The sequence below is a fragment of the Thermobia domestica genome, chromosome 7 (assembly GCF_964235325.1).
Source record: "Thermobia domestica chromosome 7, izTheDome1.hap1.1, whole genome shotgun sequence".
Taxonomy (NCBI): Eukaryota; Metazoa; Arthropoda; class Insecta; order Zygentoma; family Lepismatidae; genus Thermobia; species Thermobia domestica.
The window spans coordinates 277,852,637-277,873,532 of record NC_137460.1 but is presented as its reverse complement, the minus strand read 5'-3'; the positions used below and the strand labels follow the sequence as shown (position 1 = coordinate 277,873,532).

Here is a 20,896-nt window from a genome sequence, read left to right as displayed (position 1 = left end):
GTAAGTAGAGAAAATTACGAGAATTTCTGGGAGGCTATCAGTTCTGTGGATTCATGTAATTATAAAATATGTTTCAACTCTACGATTCCAGGTTGTCTCGAAACTTCGTTTTTACATATTTCGCAAACATATACCTCGACAAAGATAATTTTGAAGGATATGTTTAATGAACATTCCTTTTAATGTTTGCAGTAAAAGTAGCTATTTGTGCTTACAAATTTCAGTTCACCCTGTCCTGTTTCAAGAATGCTTTACATTATTTTTCTTATTAGGTCAGTTCAGATGAAAAAACTTTAATTGAAGTATTCTCCCGCGGACAGCATGGAAATTCGACTTATGAAGAACATCGCCGCAACCGTCTAACGCCATCCATCTTCCATAAAGTTGTGAAATGTAAAGATCACTCTTCGTGCCATGTGTTGGTGTAAGACATTTTACACAAGAGAAATTTATCGACACCATCAATAGAATACGGAAGAAATCATGAAGATGTTGCTCCACGAAAGTTTGCGGAGGAGAAGAATGTGACACTAGAGAAATGAGGATGATTCTAGGTATAGTTTCTTAGCTACTAGTCCAGATGGTAAGATATATTTTTCAACTTGTTTGTTGATATAATATAATAAGTGTTTAAGTCTAATAGGTGCTGTTTGTTAAGTGTGCTATAATTAGAGGACTGAATCTGAACGAAACCAAACCACTTCCTTTTGGAAAAGGGACAGACAGATTATTATATTATTTTTTTAAAAATATATATATTTTCATTCTTGTCTATCAATTAATTATCTTCTAATCATATTTCAGGATATGTAATAGATAATGCGTTAGTGGAAGTAAAGTGTGTTCCTTCACTCAGAAATAAGGATGTCACTGAAGAGAAAGAAAAAGACAGGGGCATTTTTTCTTAGAGCCATTCCAGACGGAACTATAGGACTAAATACTAACAGCGACTACTACTATCAAATTCAGGGCCAGTTAAATATTACCAAATTAGACAAATGCTTTTTAGTTGTATACATTGATGATAAATCACCTTTACACATTGTGGAAATAAGAAGAGATGAAGAATTATGGGGAAATGTTATGCTACCGAAACTTATAGGTTTTTTAAAGAGGGTATGCTTCCTGAGATAGTAGATTCTATGGTACAACGTGGGATGCCCTATAGAGACCCGGAATATATCCTAAGTGCTCAAAGCAAGATCGCCAAGAAAAAAGACAATGATCGAGCAAGGATGAAATAGGTGTAATAATGTACATACTTACTGCAACAAATTTGAGTTCTAAATAATCGTGTTCAGCATGTGTATATGATTATTGTTACTATTATTGTATATTTGCAGTTCGTTAATTACTGTTGTAATGTTTTATAATACTGCTTCTATCGTGTTATTCGAAATGCTGGAAAATGCCATGATTTATTGGATCATGGTTAGGAAATATATAAATATTGTAAATATTTTCTTAATAATGTAAACTTGTATTGTGTTTATTTGTTGTTCTTTGTATTATAGTTGCGTTGTGTGTGTATTTGAATTTGTTCATGTTGATGTACTTGTTAATATTGAATAAAGTAACTTAGGGTATTATTATATGATATAAAGACTCAAAATAGAGACTGTTTGTGCCACAATACAGTTCCTTCAAACTAAACTGGTTCTTATAATGAAAAGTAAGGAAAAGTTTAAGCAAGAATAGAACTCTTGCTTTATATTATTATTATTATTATTATTATTATTATTATTATTATTATTATTATTATTATTATTATTATTATTATTATTATTATTATTATTATTATTATGATTTTGAAAACAAATTGATATTTCAAAACATTAGAATTACGTGCTTACGAGACTTCCCCTCGTTACCCCCCCCCCCGCGAAAAGAAAACCTGGATAAGTGCTTAATATATAGTGATTAAATTCCCATCAAATCAAATAAGTTCTCATGTATCTGACCTTGATACATGGATACATGTATTCAAACTACAGACCAGGAGAGCATAACGTGTTCTACAAGATATAATTTTGAGATGACCAATTTCACATCACATCACAAACTCAGGATTGTGAAGACAAGGGACGTACGCAGGGAGTGGGTGCTGGGGGTTCGGACCCCCAATATCCCAACATTGTTGTAAATTTAGTCTAATTTTAGGGGCAAATTTACAAAGTTTAATATAATTATTATCCGTTAACATAATTATTATATTTTCCGTACGGTAATCGGGTTTGGATGTACATCTGCGGGCAGCCAAATTACTGTACAATTTCCATCTCTAAATCGAACAAAATCTGTTTTTAAATACTTTAGTATTTTATTTCGTAACAGAAGAAAAGACTTGATGGTTTGAAAATATATAAATATTGGAAACAGAAGGAAGAAGTTAAAGGGTTACTTACAAAAATAAAAATAAAAATAACGTATTACGCTCATTGGTACGCGTTTTCGTGCACACAGAAATAATAATAATAATAATAATAATAAAACGTATCAGATACTCCATAGAAACACATTATATACCAAGCAATGCAGAACAAGTAATCATTTCAAGACTTCAGTGTCTTTTAAGGCAAGTTCTGCACACAGAGGCCAATTAACCAGAATAATCACCTTTGTTCAGGCTTTTGATTCAAATGAAGGGAGAAGCCGCGGGTGCTCAGAGATAGAGCGTTCACCTCTGGTGAATGGGGTCCCTGGTTCGATCCCAACTCGCGCCATATGAACTTTGTGGTGGACAAACACAGTGTGCATGTTTTTCTCGAGGTTCTTCCACTTTCTTCATTCCACCATTTCATTCATTTCTCATCATCATCGTCTCCTTTAGCCTAACCGGCATAAGCGTAGGACGTAAAACTCAAAGATTTCCAAATGAAGGCACTATCGAAGAAATGTGTGCACGCTTAAAACATCTAAATCGGACAATATATTCCAATTCGAGGTATAAATCAAGCAATATCTAATAGAAAGTCCTCTGTGACATTCATATGTTAACACATTTTCATTGAATATAAATTGTTCAGTTTTCCCTCATATTAGCGGTAAAAGTGTGCTGGAACACAGGAGGACGCCGTCCCGAACCTACAAAAAATATGTACGGCGTCCCCACTTCCTAAAAAATTACAATGGGCAAAGCTAATCAGGGCTTGTCCATCACAAAGTTCACATGGCGATGGCTGGGATCGAACCAGGGACCCCAAGCTCAAGAGGTGGGATCCGATAGTTATGCCTCTGGGCCTGTTCCATACATGACAAATTAATTAAGGGACAATATTGACATATCTCAAAGCCGTACGAATAAATATAACTTCTAGGGCAACTACTAATACGGAGTTTTTTTTAAAACTGAAATTGGCCCACGACTCATTTTTGTTTGTGCTGTTTTGTTTATGTAATATAGTGAACCTGTTTGATACTTCATTTATAATTTCATGTTCGTATAGTATATGGATTAAAAATATTTGTCTTCAATTGGATCCCCCTCGAACGGCCGGTAGCTACCCTGGGGAGAAGTTGCCCTCCTGTCCTCCACAAGTTAAGACCCTAATAGAATCCACTACTTATGAACATCGTTTCTAGCATTTTCATTTTATTTAGTGAAGATATATCGAACCAGAGACCTCTACCACTAAGCCACTGCGCTCCCTACAATCGTAATCGAGTTCTTGATATATATTACGGGTTCGGTGAAAGTAAGCAGAAGGGTAACAAATAGAATCGAAGTTAATAAACAGGTTGGGCTAGGTAGCACCATTTAAATCACTTTCTTTGATGCCCCCTCGAAATTTTACATGCCGGAGACACCAGTGCGCGGGAACATACTATAACCGCATCTTTTTCATGCGCAGCAACAACTAACATATGTAACACAACATATAGAATTTATGACAATTTGAAATGTATATGAATAGTATTATATTAACTCACCACATGTATATAGCTCTTCCACTTCTAAGGCCACGATTTTTCATGTTGCACATGGAATACTATTAGCTGGTTAATATTTAGTTTATTCGTCGTCTTCCCCACCATGGACACTTACAAATCATGTTTTCGTGATATTTGCAACTGTACTAGCAACTTGGTACAGTTGCCAATTAATGAATATTTTTATCACAAACATTTTTCCCCACTTGTAAACTCACCTTCACTTGACTATAAGAATCAACGAACTTCTTCCACATTGCATCACCATATGACAAATGAAGGACGCGAACGAAATTAACATTCTGATGCTCCTTGCATGTGCCAGTGACTGATATTGGGCTACAGCCCCCTTCAAAAATCACATTAAAATTCATGATAAATATCCTAAGAAGGGATATGCGCAAGAAGCTATTGGTTGTCAATTAATATGAAATTTGTCGTTATGTTAGTAAATATCTGGAATGTTATTTTGGTAACAGGGGGCACACAGTACGCAGGGTAAATTAGTAGAGATACCTTCGGCAATCACAGGGGGACGGGAAATAAAAATTCCAAATTTTATTTTGAGAGTGCTCTTGAGTTTCAAATTACTTGTAAGATGCGCAGAATTAATGATCCATACTACTTTTATGTACCAATGACTAATATGGGACTACAGCCTCCTTCGAAGAGCATAATAAATTCAATATGATTGTTCTTACGCAAGGATTTACTGGCAGGAGCTAAATATTTTTTTACAGTTAATAGGAAATTTGTCATTATTTTTTAAAGAAAATGTTTATTTAGAAAAGAGTCTTAGTAACAATAGGATAATACCCCTGTGTTGTTTTCCTTTCAGGGCATGGACTCAGAATTTCTTTTGCCTAATGGGAGTGCCAATATGAAACGTTGGAAGTAGTTTTCTCTAATTCAGTGGTTCCCAAACTTTCCAATAACGGGGACCCCTTGTTCGTTCGGAAAGTGGTCTGTAGGTCCCCTTGCAACGCTATTTGGAATAGATGGAATTACCACTGACAAGAAAAAGATCAAGAAAAATAATGCAATAATTAGTTTATTCTAAATATACATGATTGTTTCCTATTTAACGAAATTTCAATTGAAAATACAGTAATCTTCAAGACTGTCTTTTCTCTTAAAGGATACCACTTCATAAACAATGTTCTCAAATGTGCGATCACTAATGTGAAGAATGATTTTTTTTCATAATTTCGTTGAAATCTGGAATAGGTTTTGTCACCATCAATCTTAGGTCCGATTCGACACCAAGACGATTTCGTTTCTAAGTTTTAATACTGCAAAGAGCAGAAAATTTATGCTCACTTAAGTAAGCGGTAGGGGAAGCCATCAAATGTTGTGATGCCTTTTCATACAACTCTTTATACTCACAGCGCACAAGCAACCAAAAGTTACAAAGTTCATTTTTCAAAAGTTTATCCATTAATTCCCAAGATAGTTCCAATAGCTGTTCTTTTCTGTGTTCGAAACATTCATAATTTGTACGTCATGTATTTCTACTATCACCGACCCGAAGCTCATTTTGAAAATTTTAAAAAAGACATTTGGAAGAGACAGACATAATATCAAACTTTATTAACCAACCCTCGTATATAAAAGGAACAATCTCGAAGCTTTCTTCATCAGTTTTGTATTTCGTGCATCTGTGTTGGTAGGTCTCATTTTGATTCTTACGGCAATATATGGTCGAGGAACAAGGACTGTTCACGTGAGAGTTACATGCTTGGTAAATGTCCTTTTGGGCCTGATTTTGGGACAATCACTTTCAACCTACGCACTTTTAATACCAAAAGCTCATTGGACAATAATTCTGATCCCGACGCTAGGAGCGAAAACCGGGATTTCCCCGTTGACCATATACATGCTTTGGTTTGCTAAATAGAACTCTCACTGTGTGTTTAGTACGCGTGCCTGTTTCTTACTTCGAAGAGCACCCACCAAGGCGTGTGGGGTGCCGTGTTCTAAAGATAATACGCGCTCCCCTTGTATGGGTTGTGCTTCGCACGTTGAATCGCCGTTGGCATGTGAGAGTTAATTTTCAGAGTTTATCAACAGTGATATGTTACGCATCTGTACAAAAAAGGTCATTCTAACAGTGTGTCGAACTCTCATATAAAGTGACTCGTAATACGTGTTAACATTTTAACATTCGTTTGTGGCCTCAGCTCGGATGGTCGTTTTATTTCTGCCAGTAGGGAATTACATTGAACCTTCAAGACTAGTTGACGCAGCGCCGAGCTTATTTCGGCTCTAGTACAGGAACTTTTGTGGATCTTGTTTACATCTAGGGGATTTGACGCCAGGACCCGAGTTGTACACTCTAAATACAGTACCCACTATTTCAGAGGTACAAAACGGCCTTTCTGTACCCATGAATTTAGCAAGTACATGGTACCCAAGAAGTAGCAGGTACAATGTACGTCTGATTTCTTAGCTACAAATATTTTTCATAGGTACTAAAGCTCGTAATTTCATGGGTACAAAACCTAATTTCATGGGTACATGTATAGTCAGAAACAATATTAAGTATAGGTTGGAGCTATAATTTCATATACTTTCAACCTATATTTAAGTTAATATTGTTTCTGACTGTGCCTATTACATGGAGCTGCAGTGGCTCAGTGGTAGAGCGTTCACCTCTGGTGCATGGGGTCCCTGGTTTGACTCCAGGTCGTGCCAGGTGAACTTTGTGGTAGGCAAACACCGTGTGCGTGGGTTTCCTCGGGGTTCTACCATTTCCTCTCACTTTCTTTATTCTACAATTTCATTCATTTATCATCATTGCCGTCTTCTTTAGCCTTACCAGCATAAGCGTGGAACGTAAAACTCAAAGATTTTATTTTATTTTGTACCTGTTTTATTGATAAACATAAGTTGACTCAATCAATATCTAGATTACAACCCTTAACAACATTTGCTATTATAGGTCGTAATCTAAGCATTTTCAGTCAACATTAAAAGTCGCAATCACTCTGATTAACATAAATATGCTAAAAAAGAAATGTGATGGTTCTGTATAAAACTTAGGTGGGCTCGTGAAAACTTTCGTAACGTGAGTCTGTTGCCCATTTCATAAGTAGAAATATTGGTTTAATCTATTAAAAAAATAATGGAAACAAAGGTCATGTGATGCATCACCTTTAAGACTAGATTTCAATAGAAATTCAAAGGCAAAGTCAGATTTTCAGTATTTGTACCCTGCTACTTTTCAGAGATGACTTTATTAATGATATTGAAATTAGAAACAATATGAAACTTGGTTACATAAACAGTAATAATGAAAACTCATTTTTTCAATAAAGTTCTGATGATATACTATCACAAAATGAGGTGGGCTCCATTTTCCATTTAAGATTATTTTCAGACAAATTCAACAGGGCTGCCTCCAAAATGGCCTACAAAACACATTATACTGCTAGAAATTTTCCGCATCCAACTAAACCAATTTACAATTATTCCTCTTTCACTTCAGAATATACGGTAATCAGGGTGGCTCTAACTTTGACTTACTTTGTACCGTATCATATATGAATATACCTTGTACTTTGTTCCTTATTATAAACACAAACATTTATTCGATTTGAAATGTTTGAATACATTTTATATTAATACTAAAGTACGGCCATTCGTCCTACTGGAAGGACGCGCCTCCTGATTAAAAAATGGAGAATCTGTCCTCCCGGAAGAATATAAAACTCCTATAAGAGGTATTCTGCAAAAGAACAAATATCAGTGTGATACTATCCATCAAACATTACCTTCGGAAAGCATCTCACTTTTAGTGAACGAACAATCGTAACTTTTTTTTTTTTTTAAGATTGGATGCCATACAGAACTGAGACTTCTCTTTTTCCTTAGTGATGCTTTCTATGCTGCCACAAATATACAAAGTTCTCTTAACTGTGGGAAAATATTGTAGTTCCTTTTGGACGTTCAGTCCTTCCTGAAGGATGTTTAAGTTACAAGTTTTCTGATGAAAGTAATGAAAATACTTAAAAATACCATCGATTATATTTTCGACATCAAAGCTCTGCTTTTATTAACCCAAATAAAACAACATAACATCTGAGCAATGCAAATACCTTCCATTAAAAGCTAAGCTTTTAGCTTTTGATAAAACTTATTTTCTTTGTTTAGCTGTTATTTTATTTTACTTGGGGCAAAATGCCACATATTCTTCTTCAAGCTGTGGATTAGGAAAAAATGAAGAAATAATATTTCAGTTTGTGTGTTCGGACTCACACCGATTAAAGCATCCCAAATTGAATAAAGCAGAACCAGAAGCTACGCGAAAAATTTGAAGAACAACCAAGGACCAGATTGTTTTGTTGAATTAGGGGAAGGGGCGCTGATAATGCAAATTTGATGTTTTAACCTTTTGTTCACAATTTTTGCTGCTACATTATATAACCTTATAAAATAATAAATAAACATTCTTATTTTAAAATGAAGTGCTAAATATACTTGATATACAGGAACATAATTCAAGTAATACAAAACAAGTTTATTGCTATTGTTTAATTGTTATTCTTGCAGTTGTTTTCGTTATAATATTTAGTATTTTATATGGTTTCTGCAGTACGCTGCGTTTAATATTTCTTTGTCACATGTCAAAATTTTTTTGCAAGTCCCATACATAAGAGCAGCAGGGATGTCTCTTCGATATCACGGCTGTTTCTCCATTTCCTTTCCACAGCATTTTGGACTCGGCAGTATAGAATAGGGTTGGTCCTTGAGGCTTTCAAGGTTTCTGGAAACGATGCCTGTAATATATATATCCAAAGGAATGAGTTTAGATATGTTTAATAAAATATAAAGAACACAGTACATATTTAAATAAAGAAATAAAATCACGAAATAGCAATGCTGTGCAAAATATGCAATAATTATCTTATCCAGTGTAGCTACATCTAAATTGAAAAGTTGTTTACAGACTATCGTTATGTAGACGACACGTTAATTCTCTATAAAGACAACAAAAAAATAGAAGTACTCCTTAGAATGTTTAACAATATTAATTTTAACAATGAAATATGTTATACTTTGGTACGTTGTTTTAGTGGTAACATACTACAAAAACTTATAACTTTACTTTGAAATTCGATTGTTCTTGGTAAAATTCTGTATTTTCGTCAGAGTTTGTCCATGTGGGCGCAACTCAGCCAAAAATGTGTTTTTTTTCGGGTTGGAAACACCTGAAAAAACCCACCTGGTTATTGAGCTTTTGATGAGTATATTAGTCATACAACTAAGCGGATCACATTGAAAGTGATTTCTACAAAATTTGGACTTTTAGGCATATTACATCATTCAATATATACTAATTAAGTCTTTTCTAGGACCTTTGTAAAGTACTGAATGAATTTTTAAAAACTCAGCCTGAGATAATTATGGAATTAATTGAGATAATTATACAAATTAATGCACAGATTATGCTTATATTTGAAAAAAATAAAGTCTTTGAGTTTTACGTCCCATGGTTATGGTTTTTGGGCTAAAGGAGGCTGTGATAAAGAGAAATGAACGAAATGGTGAAATGAAGAAAGTGGGAGGAAACGGGAGAACCCCGAGAAACGGTGATTGTCCTCCACAAAGTCCACATGGCGCGAGCTGGGATCGAACCAGGGATCCCAAGAACTGGAGGTGAACGCTCTACCACTGAACCACCGCGCCCCCTTGTTGCAAATTATGACAATGAGAATCTTGAAATATAAATCACATTTTAACACTTTTACCCACTTACATTTAGATATTTTGAAAAATAAATTAAGTCCGAGAAAACCGATACAGACGTAAGTGGGTTGTTTTTTAAACCCTGATTTTAGTAGCTGTCGACTTTGTCTGGGTACGATGCTATTAGCAGTTAAGTTCCTAAAATCCACAAACAACAATGCTCCAGTGAGAATCGAACCTGGAACATTGAAGTAAGCGGAATGATACTTAAAAGCGCACGGCTACTGCGGTCAACTCTCGTTCTAATTTACAAAATCAAGTAAAAGGTGCTACAAGACTTTTTTCTGAACTGCAAAATTGGTTTCAAAGTACTTTTAAATTCTTATGTGCAATAGATGTAATCTGTTGGTCGTAGAAGGATGTCAGAAGGAAAAGAAAAAATGTATACAATTAAAATATATTAAAAAACTACAGTAATTCCGTGGGAAAAGAGCGGCAGATCGCCGAAAGATCTATGTAACTTTAGAAAAGTATGGTTTCATGTGTTAAATTTAGAATTTTTGAATCAATATACAATGAATTTTATGTTGAGCATTCACTGATAGAGCAATTCCAGCAATTTCATCAAAAGTGATGTGTGATTGGAAAACAAAACTAGTACACGTGATTAATGGCATTGGTACAGTAATTAAATAATTGGAAGTTTACTAAATGTAATAAATGTATACAGGTACCTATAATTATTATTGCTCTTTAAAGATAGCAACACATTACCATTTTAATGGTAAGAGAACATTTACTTGATTTTTAAAATATCAAAGCGATTATTTATTAAAACATACTTCGATTTTGCTGCTATCTATGTCTCATAAAATAACGAATTATTTATTGAGATCACAACGCAAAGGCGAAGATTAATCAAATTGCGGTCCCAATTCCAAGCACTTCTATTCAAAAAAAAAAAAAAAAAATGAAGAATATCCCTCTGTATCCTACTGCCATATTACCAGATTTTACTACAATGCATGAGTATTGCATAAACAGGCTATTCAAAATTCCTTCTCCAATTTACTGTAATTACTGATGACGATCTTAAAGACATCCGAAACATTGATGTTGCGATTTCTAATAAATTTATTTTCAAAATAATAAAAAAATTGCAAAAGATAAAAATAAATGGTTAAAATTTCGTACAATGCTATTACCTATGTTAAAGGGTTTTAAAAGTCGACACTGGCCGTATTTAAGGCACCATTACAGCATTTGCCTAGTACGACTAACAAGTAAGGTTTCCCAGGTGATACACGACGATTTTAATCAAACTTCACAGATTTGTAGAACAGCAAAATATAAGCGACACGTATTTTTTTATAGCGGCCCATATGCATATTTAGGCGGTATAATAGGGCTGTCAAATTGAAACAACAAAGTATACTTTAGGTAATAGCGCGAAAACGAGAAGAGATAGCCAAACGTTGTAAAGGAGCAAATTGTCATGACACGATAAGCATTTCAATAACACATAGCGCTTCCACGGGGATAACGCACAACATCCGCAAATGGACCAATCAGGGATGAAAAGCAATCACAGAGCTTAATCTATTACGCGGAATCCAAAGAACGTAGGTAAGAATAAAGAATGAAAAAAATAAGTGATACGGTTTTTTTTTTCGTTTTTGCAAGATGAGACAAATAACGTAAGTAGATGCATCGTTATCTCAATGTCGAAAGATTGGAGAACTGGGAATATGAAGATGTGAACGCCTGTATGAGAGGCAACCCGTCAATCAGTGTTGTAGAACTGGTTGCAGGTGACAGGTAGAATCCTGATCGAGAGATAAATACCAAACCTGGTCTTGTTGTTCAATGGTTTATATGTTATATATATTAGTAGTTAGTGATTGCGAACAGTTCAATGCTCATGATCAGTAATTTAAAAGCCAGCCAGCAGTAAACGAAATCACGCCCTCCCTGTAAGAATCGGCCGTATATGATAGTAATACAAACATTGATATTGTTTTGCAACAAGCCCCGTTGTAGGGATAAATTGGCCCTTTGTGGGATACTAAACAACATGTTGAACACAATTGAACAGGTTGACAAAAATAGACAATTCATAGTCACATGCATATGAACATGCATTTAAACCAAAACACATGAATATGTTACACAAGCACTATTTTCGGTAATATGCTGTATGTTGAACCATAGCCGGCTGCTATTTAACAGAATGTAGCGTAATGTCGAATATTGTATGGAACGAATATAAGCAATTGTAGTAAATATTCGTCATACAAATGATTCTTATTGAAATCGGACATGAGCCTAATAGAACTTTCTTGACATAAGCAGTATTAAAACGATATTAAATGATTCGGGGCTACATGTATTTGTTTCGAAATATACAAATATAAGTATTATAAAGTATGGCACGTCAAATGAAAATGAAAAGTCCTACAACTAACTAACAAAACAGTTCGATATACATTTACGAAAACAGTACATAAATACCGTTCTTGGCCATTCAAATACGTTTGAATTTGTCACATGTCAATATTGGAAACCATTCCTCTGTTGTATTAATAGATAGAACTAAACGTAGCATTCCGAACACAAACATCTAGAAAACAGGTCTAGTGTCATTGACAAAGAACTGGGCATAACTAAAACCGAAGAACATAACCAGTGATGCAATTCATGTTGTTTAGTATCCCGCAAAGGGCCAATTTATCCCTACAACGGGGCTTGTTGCAAAACAATATCAATGTTTGTATTATTATCCTATACGGCCGATTCTTACAGGAAGGGCGTGATTTCCTTTACTGCTGGCTGGCTTTTAAATTACTGATCATGAGCATTGAACAACAAGACCAGGTTTGGTATTTATCTCTCGAGCAGGATTCTACCTGTCACCTGCAACCAGTTCTACAACACTGATTGACAGGTTGCCTCTCATACAGGCGTTCACATCTTCATATTCCCAGTTCTCCAATCTTTCGACATTTAGATAACGATGCATCTATTTACGTTATTTGTCTCATCTTGCAAAAACGAAAAAAACCCGTATCACTTATTTTTTATCATTCTTTATTCTTACCTACGTTATTTGGATTCCGCGTAATAGATAAAGCTCAGTGATTGCTTTTCATCCCTGATTGGTCCATTTGCGGATGTTGTGTGTTATCCCCGTGGAAGCGCTATGTGTTACTGAAATGCTTATCGTGTCATGACAACTTGCTCCTTTACAACGTTTGGCTACCTCTTCTTGTTTTCGTGCTATTACCTAAAGTATGCTTTGTTGTTTCAATTTGACAGCCGTATTATACCGCCTAAATATGCATATGGGCCGCTATAAAAAAATACGTGTCGCTTATTTTTTGCTGTTCTACAAATCGGTGAAGTTTGATTAAAATCGTCGTGTATCACCTGGGAAACCTTACTTGTGAGATAAACCAGGGATAAGCGGTTGCTGAGCGCGAACCCAGGAACTTCCTAAAACGAAGCCAACGCTCTACTCAACTGCCCTACGGTCACTCGCTAATATAAAGCAAAACTTAAATATAATTACCCCTAACTCAAGTTGATTTGGAACGACACGGGTTTGTTGCTTCTCTTTTGACAACAGTTTTTGCTTCTTTCTTCCTCTGCCAATCTTCTTATGAAAATACCTTACGAAGAAGAAGAGGAGAGAACTGTCACTTTTATTTTACCAATAATAAACTAATTCTTAATTATAAATCAAAATAAAAGTTAGTGTGCTTTAAATATGAAGCAACACATTTGTATTATAATCGCGCTATTTATTCCTATTGCATCAGACAGCTAAACATTTTCCTAGTAATCGATCTCTACTTTCGGAAAAAGATCTACTTTCATATCACTGTGTTGCATAAGGACGTAAGGCCAAATAAAACTATTTATATCCATATGTAATCTAAATAAATTAAGAAATTTATTTAATCCAAAACACCGCTTGAAAAGAAATATATATATATATATATATATATATATATATATATATATATATATATATATATATATATATATATATTTTATTAACCACACTCGGTTAGAGTATTATTAGATAATCCATATTTTTTTTATTTGTGTAAACTTTTTTTTTTAACTTTCACTAAATTTAATTTACTAAAATCTTGAAGGTATACAGGCGACGACAAGGAACTACAAATTAAAACTGATTGATACAAGTAGATTTCGGGATCATTCCAACTATTTGAAAATTAACAATTCTATAAGGAAATTTTTTTTTTACATTTTTTCCCACTATAATCACTTTATTCCGCACACATTGTTTCCAGAAATCTAAAGTCATTAAATACACAATAATGTATTTTTTTTCGAGAGTTTGGTGAGAGGAGAGTGATTACAAAAGGAAAATTTCGTCCAAAGCTTTTCCCGGAGGGAGAGTTCCTAGTATCGCTGCTACGTTCCCTCTTTGCACAGCCATACTTATCCTTTGTATAAGGTAGGATGAAGCTCGGGTGTCTCCTGTGTTAATAGCTATACGGTGTCCAACTTCATTAATGAAGTTTAGACCTTCCTGACCCCAGGACCCACAAGTTTCAATGGCTATGGTGACGAAGTGGTATTTGTCCAACAGGTTGCTATACTTTCGTCTCTTTTCATATTCTCTGCAAGTTGCAACCGTCCCAGCTTTTGTCGAAGATATATATTTGGCTGACCATGTGTAGCAGACAGATACTGGCACCCAACAAAATATTTCCCACCAGATGTATCGAGTAATATTATATGTTAGTAGCGTAAGTAATTTTGGGGGTCTTATAAATTACACACGAGTAGAATCACAGTATTTACAGACAAATTGTTGAGTGGGTCAGGAAAGTTTAACGAAATTATATTTGTCTGTTTGTTTAGTTTGAGATATTGCATTCCCTATTTGAGTTTGCGATATTGAGCAAGAAACACTGAAATTTCGAAGGAACCGTATATTTTATTTTTTGTTTGGCAAAGTTTAAGCTATTACCGTTCATAAAAAAAGACAGAGAGAACTGTGTAAGTTGTAGGCCCAGTTGCTAAATTTTCCTTCGATCGCTTTTACGTTTTTTTTTTTTCCTACGAACTCTTGTGGAATATCAGCTAGGGCCAGGTTAATTTAAGTCCTTTCAGTTTTAGTCGTTACTTTCGTGATATAGGCCTATGATGTGAGGGAAAGGATAACCCCTCCCCTATGATATTGCGAGTTTTATTTGCCGCATTTTGATAAAACCGCCTTCTCCGTGTGCACATTGTGTATGTTTTTTGTCATGTACTTGTACAAGGATTTCGAGGTATTCGTAGAAGGTAGAGGGGTGCAACGTTCTTATTATTATAGTTCGATGTGTCCAATTCTGCTCTGAGTTTATGGGAGTAGGTGATGGTGATGATGGACGACATAGTAGACTGAAGAACGTGAGATGAATTGGGTTCGGGACAAACCTGAGAAGTCACACGGATAGGATGTTTATCTACCTAATGCCCACTTAACGAGAGCTAGGATCAAAACAGGAATCCTACTAATCAGAACTGATCGGTCTACTACTGAGCCTCTTCGCGAACCGGGAACATTCATGTTGGAAATAAACGTAATTCTTTCTACTCCATATCTTATCCCGAATTGCATCCAAAACACCGAGAGTTATCAAAAACCGTAAAGAAAATATACATACTTCATATTATGTAAAATCAAATATACATTCTAATTATTCATATTCTCCACACCCACATTTCAAAAGCCTGCAATCTTTTATCGTCCCTTTTGCTCAAGTCCATGTTTCTGCCCGATTGAGAGAAACTGTATAAAGCAATCTAAACATCTGAAAAGAAAACAGGTTCGCAATTATATTATCGGTGTCTAAACGTATGAACAAGTACTATGACTACGGGCTATGTAGAAGCAAATGTGATTAAGGGATTTGGATAGTTTATTTATTCAATAATTCAATGTTCAATATTAATGTTTACAGCGTTGAATATTAATGAAAGACGCAAGTGCAACTCTGCAAAAATTGAGTCACACACAACATATTACAGTAATGCTTAAATATAGTTAGTGATGCCCACCAGAAAAGATTTGAGAATGTTTCGTCTCACAAAAGTTTCGAAAGTTCTGTCTCGTCTCGAAAACCATATATATTTTCTGTTGAAATAGATCTATCTCGTCTCGAATCTTGTAACGAAAATTCTGTATCATCTCGTGCGTATCACTAGGTATAGTGTGTGAAGTAACAAAAAATCAAAATCACGAACCTTAATCCTTCAATAAATCCCAAGTTTTAATTAACCTTTAGTCTAATTTTTGAATAGATTTTACAAATGTTAAAATAATTTATTCGTATGTTTAGTTTGGACCAGGGTGCGAATTGGCGGGGGGGATGCCAGGGATTCCCCCCCCTGACAAAAATCTTTCCCACCCTGAGGAAGGAAAATTTTATCCCTGGCAGGGATAACTTTTCCCCCCCTCTGGAGTATTTTTAAGTGGACATAAAGATAAGTAGGTCTACTTTGCGTAGCTAACCTAAATATTACTTGAGGGAAAATTTATGAAAGATCTCACATCTCAACTGTTTAGTACTTGTTAGTATATATATATATATAGATATATATATATATATATATATATATATATATATATATATATATATATATATATATATATATATATATATAGGGGGAGGACTGGGTGCGCATATGAGTGAAATTCATCCCCCCCTGGGAAAATTTTTCAATTCGCACACTGGTTTGGACCCTCAAAAGCTTTGGATCTCTTCAGAAATAAGTTCCTGCGCACGTGACTGAATATTAGATATTCATGATGTTTGTATATACATAGTTGGACTTCCGTCCTTGTTCAGTTTCATCCCTTAGTAATTATAATACTTCAATATGAACGATTTGATTATGTTATATACAGAAACAGTATCAATCAATATTGTATACGCTTAGTTAACTATCTACTCTCTGTATTTCGCGATTCATCGCCATATTTAATCTCACTCTATTAATAGAAAAACTTTAATCTTTTCAGGTGGCTAAAGCGCGTAGCTCCATGGTAGATTCATAATAATTAGCAACTTGCTTTTCGAACTGACTGAAAATCTTACCTGGTGAGGGATAACGCGCTCTTTAGTGTCCGAATTTATATTTTCTAATTTAATCTGTATATATATATATATATGGCTATTTTTACTCTATTATTTTGTCGAGCTTGTATCTAAACATCAATTTTCTCTACAAGCCTTCGCTTTGAACAAGATGCATGTTTTGGGCATTGGCCTTATCGTAACGGGAATGAATAGCTTCGATGCTGACATCACATTAAACCTTAATGAATTAATCAGTCAATTGTAGATACCGTGCCACATAGGATCGGTGTTAAAGAGGGACGTTAAATTTCCATCCATCATCAATATAACATAATAATGAAAACAGCGAAACATATTTCATTTTATACTCTTAAACAAACAGTTCTTGTGAATTGAATGATGTTAATTACTGAGTGGCTGGTCACAAAGCGATTCAACCACTAGATGTCAATGTAGGAAAATCCATTCACAAGGAGATGATAATAAACCATTCCCATTGTATTAGGGAATTATAGGTACATGCGAACTACCAATTCGAAAGACTTTCATCAAATATTGTACATTTGCCATTTCCATCAAGTTAGAAATCGCTTTAGCTTTGGAGGAAAGTTATTTACACTTAGTGATCTGCATGGACCAGGCTCAGTCTGAGACCCGCAATCCGCTTCGGCCTACAGGTCGCACTTGGGAGGACCAGCTCATTTCCTTCTTTGGATCGGGTCTGGCTCGGGCGGGTTCGATATTGCTTTCTCTTCAGGGCAGGGCGGGCTCCAGACGATTAATTGCAGTTCTTTAATAATGTTTCTTATTAAATGATAGTTGGAATAAAGCTAAGCGTTGAAGTCTGTTTGCACGGCTGCACGTGTACTGAAAGACATTGCAAACAATGCAATTTGTACAGTTAGTGATCCTTAGCTGTAGGACCAGGCTCGGGCCAAGACATTTTAAAACTTAATGGCCAGGTTGGGTTCGATTCAAAAACCTCCAAATCTTTGCGGGTCCGAGCTGGACTGGAGTTAGCTACGTTAGGGATGGATTGGGCTTGGGGCGAAAAGTTCGGCTCATGTATTTCTCTAGTACAACTTCAGCAACTCTAGTTCATGAAGTACAAAGAAGGGGGTATAGAAAGAAAATTCTGCAAACCAATAATTTTAATGAAATAAGACTTGTTTGTCAATTTATAATATCAGGGTATGGCAGATCGCTTTAGCTTGGTTTCAAATTATATGAATGCCAAATTGAAATCTTATTTGTAGAACGGATATGTATCCACATGTGCAAAAAATTGCGCGTATACTGCCACTCACGATTTTCCGCGTTTATTTCATTTTCCGTACGTTTATGGGTAAAATTTAGTTATTAGTATGTGCTAATAATAGAAAGCAATCTAAGGAGATATTTTCAAAAAAATATAATAAAATAATAAAAATATGAGCAAAAACAAAATTATGCCAAATATAAATTAGCTTCTGTAAGTAAGATGTCGTTCGAAAATATTGAATTAAACAGAAAAACTGTTATCTTAAGGTTCGAAGCGATACGAACCATGGTTATTAAGATTATTTCTTAAGAAAAAAGAGCAAACACAGCGTTGCCTCCGTGGTTAGGTGGATGGAGTGGCGGACTCGTTGTTATTTTATTATTTTGACATCACAACGAATCCCATCCCATCCCATATATCTTTTTACAAAACATTATAGAAAGTGTATAATTGACATATCCTTTAATCGACGTATTCAGTATTAGAATACGTGTACTATTGGAAACAGTTATTGTTTTCAGTTTATGGTCTTGTATGTTACACCTCCCCTACCCATTCTTGAACAGCAGACAACTCACTTGGGATTTGTGTGTCAGGAACAGGAAAAAGAGCATACGCGACCTTGACAGTCTTTCCAGTGTTACCCATTGTTATATCGACATGACGTCATATCGAATGACGCTTGTTGTCATGAAATAAGATTGAAAGGAAAAAAGCTGATGTCAAATTATCGTTTGTGTGTGTGCTTGTGTTTTTTCTTTTTAGAGTATTGACTTTCTCTCTATCTTTCCTTTTTAATATCCAAAAGTGCAAGAAATGCAATCAAAGTCTGTGTAAGGAAGGTTTTTCTTGAACGAAACTAAATTATAAAGATCTATGTATGCTGAACACGAATACTTCCAAAAGATAGAATAATAATGAACGATAATCATACCATATTTCAACATTATATAGTAGCGTGAAAAACTGATATTAAAATTATATAACAAACAGGCACAAGGTTTTTATTCTAGCATGGCAACACATTAAACGTAACTCATTAAATTTTGGGAATTGCAAGTTATCACTTTACGTGTCATTGTATTTCTAGTAGTTTTCACGTGCGTGCGACGAAAGAAATTCTAGTAATAGTGATAAAAATCGAATTCGAGATTTCAATGAATTCACGTTTCACGCCTCCACATTCCGAAAAAGTGATTTTGATGTATGCCCATCTGTTCGTCTGTCGGTTCGTCACGTTTTTACATGCATTCAAATAGAGGCCATACTGTTCGACGTATCTGGACCGAGTTATAGACATGAAGTTTCAATAACACTTTATCGTTTCGAATTCTATATCCCCCGACACCTAAAAATAAGGGCAGTTTACTGAAGGATGAAAATTTAAAATAATTAAATTGTCTCAAAAACAGTTGTAAAGATTTTGTTTATTTTCTAGAAATATAGTATGAATCATTGCTCTGAAAAAATACGTAAGGTCTAATTTACTGTATGGGATGCGTTTTTTCGAACAATCTTCTCAATCACATTTCATAAATAAATGTATCGTTAATAACCTAATAATATGACACAACTCGTTTGTCCAGAAAAGATACACAAGGGATATTTTATTCTTGGGGACGACTTTTTTCCACGATTTTCTCAGAAAGTACTCAGACGCTTTTGCTCATAGTTCACATACAATTATTTCCTTAAGAATTCTAATATATGGCATAAGTTATTTCTAAGAGAAATATGACCACTCGGTACTTTAATTTTGGACGTAAGTTGCTTCCAACAAATTTTTCCAATACACATTATTTTTTCGCATTTCCCAAACAAATGTTTCAGTAATAGCTGCAGCCTAACACGAGTCAGTTTAAGAAATTCGAGCGAGAAAATTCATTGCGTTTCATCCGTACCCATTCTTAAATATATTTTTAAATGTTACACCTAATCACAATTTCCCTAACAAAATCGAAGGTTCTGTTTAAATGTGCTTTGTTGTGGCCAAATGGTTCAAATGCATTGGTTCTGGATTTGGTTCCCGGTGAGAGCTACTGTATTTTTATCCAACGTTAAGATATAGGTGCAAAGAGAAAAGTGTTTAAACAAGCCTAATCAATCTAATGAGTAATACAAAGAAATAACACAATATTACGAAATTATAGAAGAAACGTTGTTAATATTAGATATTTGCGTGTGAAATGTCAAACCGATGACAGTCAACTTCAAAGGTAAGAAAGTGAAACATCCAATATCAATTAATCAGTGGTCTCTAGTTAAAGCTATCCTACTAGGAAGTGATTGAGATACCAAAAAATGTTGTAATTCCTGGGAGACATGTTAGGAGAATACATTGGGTGAGATAGTTTAGCTCATGAATAGTCTGCACCTTCGTTGAGTATTGAAGTACGTAGGTCTATATAGGTTTGCATTGAAATGAGTATTAATACACAATATCTGTTGAATATTACGGAGGCTTGCGGACAGGTTTGCAGTGCATTTCACGGAGTTCGATATTGTAAGGATCCTAGCGAACTCCTGAGCCTTCCCCACTGTACACTATCAGTTAAATTTGTGCTTAATTAAAAACTATTTGTTTAAACTTAACACTGTTAACCGTTATCACCTGTGCACTACGGGCAACAATCCGCTAGTACTTCTTCGTTTTTGCCCTTTGTTTTAGCGCCATAAATGTTTTCGTTCATAAATTTCTTTGTCTATGATTTGCATATAAGTAGCGCGGGCATTAGATTTTGACTTCTACTTCATATGCATCTAATTACAAACACACGTATAGAATGAACACAATAAACTTTGAATATATAGTTTGTGTACAGAAAATCATACACGAGGCGCTGCACGGGAGAGCAGTTTGCATACTTTTGGCAGTCAACTTCCTAAGAAATTTATAATAATAATAATAATAATA

The 20,896-nt window shown here is 34.9% G+C and overlaps 1 protein-coding gene across 2 annotated transcripts in view; it reads right to left on the bottom strand.

Annotated features, from left to right (window-relative positions):
- Positions 1-7,444: 7,444 nt before the first annotated feature.
- LOC145690953 (uncharacterized) overlaps positions 7,445-20,896 on the bottom strand; it is a 45,956-nt gene continuing 32,504 nt past the window's right edge. Inside the window, exons 2-3 of one of the 2 annotated variants that reach the window (XM_081766417.1) lie at positions 13,187-13,286; positions 7,445-8,708 (exon numbers count right to left, since the gene is read on the bottom strand). In XM_081766417.1, the coding sequence (XP_081622543.1) occupies positions 8,556-8,708; positions 13,187-13,286 (253 nt within the window). In that variant the 3' untranslated portion in view covers positions 7,445-8,555. The remainder of the gene's footprint in view (positions 8,709-13,186; positions 13,287-20,896) is intronic. The other variant, XM_081766418.1, reaches the window with a different exon arrangement.